General features: G+C 43.5%; 1 protein-coding gene across 1 annotated transcript in view; it reads left to right on the top strand.

Annotated features, from left to right (window-relative positions):
• Positions 1–1,689: 1,689 nt before the first annotated feature.
• LOC124781525 (toll-like receptor 2) overlaps positions 1,690–6,000 on the top strand; it is a 145,207-nt gene continuing 140,896 nt past the window's right edge. The window contains exon 1 of the mRNA XM_047253867.1: positions 1,690–1,903. Within this exon, the coding sequence (XP_047109823.1) occupies positions 1,712–1,903 (192 nt within the window). The 5' untranslated portion in view covers positions 1,690–1,711. The remainder of the gene's footprint in view (positions 1,904–6,000) is intronic.

Genomic DNA, 6,000 nt, shown 5'->3' with positions numbered 1-6,000 from the left:
TGATGTCCTTCGGTTAGTTAGGTTTAACTAGTTCTAAGTTCTAGGGGACTAATGACCTCAGCAGTTGAGTCCCATAGTGCTCAGAGCCATTTGAACCATCTGTTACCTCTTCTCTCCTGTCAATGCAGTACACCTTGCCTCGTTTATGCTGGCTGGTGTATTTCTCGTGAAATCTAAAGGACTGTTCCTCTTAGAAAAATTCTGATCAGATAGTGTACACGCTGGTGACAAAATAATGGGCGAAAATTTTGCTTTGAATGCATGTCATTGAAATTTTGCCAACAGCGCTTCTACGAGGATTACACCATATTTCTTACAATATTTCTCAATTAAGTTCGCCAAGCATTTGTGTTTCACTTTTCATGATATATACCCACTTGTTACGACGTCAGCAGCATGTTTCATGATTCTCTAGATTTCTATTATCATTTATACTAGCTTCGTCGGGGTGCACCAACGTTACTACCTTTTCTGTTTACCATTCGGCGCACAATTTAGAGGCCTGGGTTTTACTAGTCTAAGCGCATCGAAGCCGTCGTTTACCTTATTGTGTCTTCGTTATGTTGACGATTTACTACCTTTAAGAAACGTAACAACACAAAGTCCAGAATGAGATTTTCACTCTGCAGCGGAGTGTGTGCTGATATGAAACTTCGCAGGAGACCTGCTGTAAAGTTCAGAAGATAGGAGACGAGGTACTGGCGGAAGTAAAGCAGTGAGGACGGGGCATCAGTCGTGCTTGGGTAGCTCAGTTGGTGCACCATTTGACCGTGAAAGCAAAAGTCCCGAGTTCGAGTCTCGGTCCGGCACACGGTTTTAATCTGCCAGGAAGTTTCTACACAGAAAGTGTATGTCAACCTACGTATACGATTCACTAGAAACATTTATGACGGAATGGAGCTGTCTTTCACTCGCTTATCTTTGTTGAAATGGGTGTTTATGTTGTGAAAAATGCTTCTTATCCTGCGAATTAATCACAACTTTTGAGATAAAAATTCCCCCCAGCCGTCCGGTGCGACCGAACGGTTCCTAGGCATTTCACTCTTGAACCGCGCGACCGCTACGGTCGCAGGTTCGATTCCTGCCTCGGACATGGATGTGTGTCATGTCCTTAGGTTAGTTAAGTTTCAGTAGTTCTAATTTCTAGGGGACTGATGACCTCAGATGTTATGTCCCATAGTGCCCAGAGCCATTTGTACCATTTGAATGTCCGCATGCCGGTCGGTGTGGCCGTGCGGTACTAGGCGCTTCAGTATGGAACCGCGTGACCGCTACGGTCGCAGGATCGAATCCTACCTCGGGCTTGGATGTTTGTAATGTCCTTAGGTTAGTAAGGTTTAAGTAGTTCTAAGTTCTAGGGGACAGATGACCACAGATGTTAAGTCCCATAGTGCTCAGAACCATTTGAATATCCTCCAGAATTCCAAGGCAGACGATAGGTAGTGATAGCAGTATGTAATTCAACGCGCCCGCCTTCTGATCTGTCGTGTTAATGTCCTGCTCTCATTTCCACTCTATACTTCTTGATCGTAGATACTCTCGGAGACGAGTACTGGTTGAGAAACATTTTGGCGCTTCTGTTACTGGCCAGCCTACGGCGCGAGGCTTATCAAGGAAGTGACCTACGTCCGCCGGTTTGCCTTGGTCTGGAGGAACCGGTATTCGCAGCTCGCGGGAACGTCCTCCTTCATAGCCGCAGAGAGCGTGCAGCATGGCTTCGGTGCGGCTGGCGTTGTCGACGCTCTTGCTACTGCTGCTGCTGCTACCTGGACGCTACGACGCTGCCCCGTTCAGCCCGACGTATATCGACTGGAGCAGTTTCACCTGTGACCAGCTCAATGAAGACAACACGGACGAACTTGAAGGATGCCGTTTCACCGATGTCAGCCCCGGGCAAGAAGAGGTACAGTGCACCATTCATTTATTCATTCACTTACTCATAGTGCTACGTGGGTCCGATGAACCAGTAAAACCTTCACGGTCGTCTGGCCAGTAAGGGTTTACATTATAAAAGACAACGTACAGGGTCAATATCTGTACTCTCTGTTTACAATAAACTGTCACCATGCTGTTCTACACAACCGTAACGGCCATAATGGCACGCACCGGAATATAAGCTGCATCCTTAATTTCGAGGGATGGAAGAAACAGAGAAAGAATGAAGTCCCGTAAGCGACTTAAAAATGTTGTTCAAAGTTGTTGACAGTATGCTCAGACTTAGCCAGCCGGAGTGGCCGAGCGGTTCCTAGGCATTTCACTCTTGAACCGCGCGACCGCTACGGTCGCAGGTTCGAATCCTGCCTCGGGCATGGATGTGTGTGATGTCCTTAGGTTAGTTAGGCTTAAGTAGTTCTAAGTTCTAGGGGACTTATGACCACAGCAGTTGAGTCCCATAGTGCTCAGAGCCATTTGAACCATTTTGCTCAGACTTTATCAACTTTTAGGTTGGTCCTATAGCAGTTACTCATTCGGTAGAAACGGAACGTTCATAGGATCACTTTTTTATCCGTCTTTCTGTCCGTCTGACTGTTAAGAACACTTTTCATTGTTTACAGGTGGCCGTACCAAGTTGACATTTATGTTACTAAGCCTATGGTCCCACGGCGATGTACAAAACTTAAGCTTTTACGTCAGTGCAATAAAAAGATACGGCCCTTTATGTCACATATTTTTACACTCTCAAACACACTGATCAAAGCCTATAGCGTGCTTCCCATTGATGTATAATCTTGGCATTGTGCAAGAAGTAAGGTTTTACAGTGCAAATATAGGAAAAAATCTGAAAATTACTGATTTGTAATTGTATCACAGCAAAGAAAATTTATATATCTCTTTAACTTGTATGCGTCTGTCTCTCAATCTATTAAGACTCCTCTTCCTCAGAAACAGGAAAAACATATAAAGTTGAAATTTTTCACGTATTAGGGACCTTTCGCGGTGTAAAGCACAAGCTTCTAACTTAATTAAGACAAAAGTTACGGTCATTTATGTCAGATACTTTGATAGTCACAAACCCACTTACTGAAACCTATAAGGTGCTCCCCGTTGACCTAGAATCGTGCTCTTTATCAAGAAGCAAAGGGAAATATCGGAAAATTGTTAATTGTAATTATATCACACGAAAGAAAAACTGTTTTTGATAACCTCTTATTCAACTGTCTATGTGTTTCTCAGGAACGGATAATGTATCAAGATGAAATTTATGCCACATATTAAAGTCTACGGTTCCTTGACTGCGTAAAAGATTTAAGCTTGTATGTCAATGCAATCAAAAGATACTGCCATTTACGTCACACGTCCTGATATCTTTAAAATATAGATACCGATGACAGGGAAAAATCGTCGAAATCCTCTAATCCCTGGATGGATGAACTACCTGTGTACATAATTAAGTTTGTACGGAACTCTCGACGCACGACTCCTATTGGTTATCCAGATTTCGTTTTTTTGTTATATCGAGGGGCATGAAAAGGAAGCAATGGTTGGAAAGGGAGTGAGACAGGGCTGTAACGTTGTAACCTCCCCGTGAAAATAAAAGACAATGATACTGAGCCAAATGATGACTCCACACGAAAATGAATAATAAAAATGAGTCATGCGTAACCTCCTTGCAAAATTAAAGAATAATAATGGCCCAAATGTAAACTCCGCACAGTAATAAAAGTCAGTGATAATAAAAATGTGCAAAAATGTTAAGTCCCCACAAAATTAACGCTAAGATGAACCTGATAAATTTTATAAGGCCAGCTGCGCTGACCTTCGGCCCTGTGCAATAATTAAACCTGAACACAAATCCAAAATTCTTACCTCAGTAAACTGCATCTACATCTGCTCTTATTTTTCGGCACAGCTCCGTGCAATGCTGGCCCATGTTTAATTTTGATTCTTGGAGGGAATACATAGGAAATATTATTTAACTTGAAATGAATCTTTTTCTTTAAAAAGGTTACTTTGTAGAAAAATTATTATTGGGGCAATTCTTGAACAAATTAATTACAACCAACAAATGTTATTAGCTGAGCGCAATGCTGCTTCATTACCTTTGATAATAATATACCTCGTCCAGAATCGTGACCAGAGATGCAAGGGGGAGCACGCCGCCGACGCATGCCGACGCCCGCTCAGTACAAACGTCCACTCGCTACAACTACTGCCGACTGACTGCTACTGCAGACAGAGTGCAACTCGCGACTTCCTACATGCAACTGAACAGAGTCCAACTCGCAACCCGCAACTGAACACTCGCGCGGTCAAGCGCAGACTAGCAACGATAAATATCTCTCTGGTCAGAGATTCTGTCATGCCTCGCCGTCGCTGTTAATGAATACACTGAATACATACGTGTTTCAACGCATCCCCGATGTTATTCAATCTGTACATTGAGGAAGCAGTAAAGGAAACAAAAGAAAAATTCGGAGTAGCAACTTTGAGGTTTGCCGAAAACGTAATTCTGTCAGAGACAGCAAAGGAGTTGGAAGAGCAGTTAAACGGAATGAACAGTGTCTTGAAAGGAGGATATAAGGTGAACATCAACAAAAGCGAAACGAGGATAATGGAATGTAGTCGAATTAAAGCAGGTGATGCTAAGGGGATTAGATTAGAAAATGAGACACTTAAAGTAGTAGACGAGTTTTGCCATTTGGCATGCAAAATAACTTATGATGGTCGAAGTAGAGAGGATATAAAATATAAGCTGGCAATGGCAAGGAAAGCGTTTCTGAAGAAGAGAAATTTGTTAATAATGGATGTAGTAAGTGTCAGGAAGTCTTTTCTGAAAGTATTTGTATGGAGTGTAGTCATGCATGGAAGTGAAACATGGACGATAAATACTTTAGACAAGAAGAGAATACAAGCTTTCGAAGTGTGCTGCTACAGAAGAATGCTGAAGATTAGGTGGGTAGATGACATAACTAATGAGGAGGTATTGAATAGAATTGAGGAGAAGAGGAATTTGTGGCACAACTTGACTAGAAGAAGGGATCGGTTGGTAGGAGGTGTTCTGAGGCATCAAGGGATCATCAATTTAGTATTGGAGGCCAGCTTGGAGGGTAAAAATCGTAGAGGGAGACCACGAAATGAATGCGCTAAACAGATTCAGAAGGATATAGGTTGCAGTAATTACTTCGAGATGAAGAAGCTAGCACAGGATAGAGTAGCATGGAGAGCTGCATCGAACCAGTCTCTGGACTGAAGACCACAGCAACAACATCGATATACCGAGCGAGGTGGCACAGTGGTTAGACAATGGACTCGCATTCGGGAGGACGACGGTCCAATCCCGCGTCCGGCCATCCTGATTTAGGTTTTCCGTGATTTCCCTAAATCGCTCCAGGCAAATACCGGGATGGTTCCTTTGAAAGGGCACGGCCGACTTCCTACCCCATCCTTCCCTAGTCCGACGAGACCGATGACCTCGCTGTCTGGTCTCCTTCCCCAAAAACAACCCAACAACAACATTGATAAATGATTACTGTATAGTTGAAGGACACAGGAGAGGCTGGCTTACAATCACAACTGCGGCTGATGTCGCTGTTTACTTCTTTTGCTGTTTATCTCAACACTGTCAGTATTTCCGTAACTGTCATCCAAAGTTCACTGGCCTCGCTAGCATCGTATACGCAGTATTTCTTGAATCATACTGCTAGATCCTTTCATTCGCCACGCAAAGCGGTGAGGTGGGCTGTTTGAGATAAGGCCCATTAAAGAGTCTCGATCTTTTTCCAGGCGAATGTGTCGGCAGGTTGGAAGTGGGGCAGGAGGAATCGCAGCAAGGAATATATTGGGGAGGGGACTTCCAGTTCTGTGATTCGTCTGACTACCAATCGAAAGCTCCCGAAGACACGACTGGAACTGTAAGATTGTGAATATTTTAATTTACTTCTTGGATATTGGTATGAAATGTCCCAGGCAAAAATTAAAATATAGTTTGTGTATGTGTGTGCGTGCGTGTGCTTGTGTGCTTGTGTGTGTGTGTGTGTGTGTGTGTGTGTGTGTGCGCGC

The sequence above is a fragment of the Schistocerca piceifrons genome, chromosome 1 (assembly GCF_021461385.2).
Source record: "Schistocerca piceifrons isolate TAMUIC-IGC-003096 chromosome 1, iqSchPice1.1, whole genome shotgun sequence".
Classification (NCBI taxonomy): domain Eukaryota; kingdom Metazoa; phylum Arthropoda; class Insecta; order Orthoptera; family Acrididae; genus Schistocerca; species Schistocerca piceifrons.
This window is presented reverse-complemented; position numbering and strand designations above follow the sequence as displayed.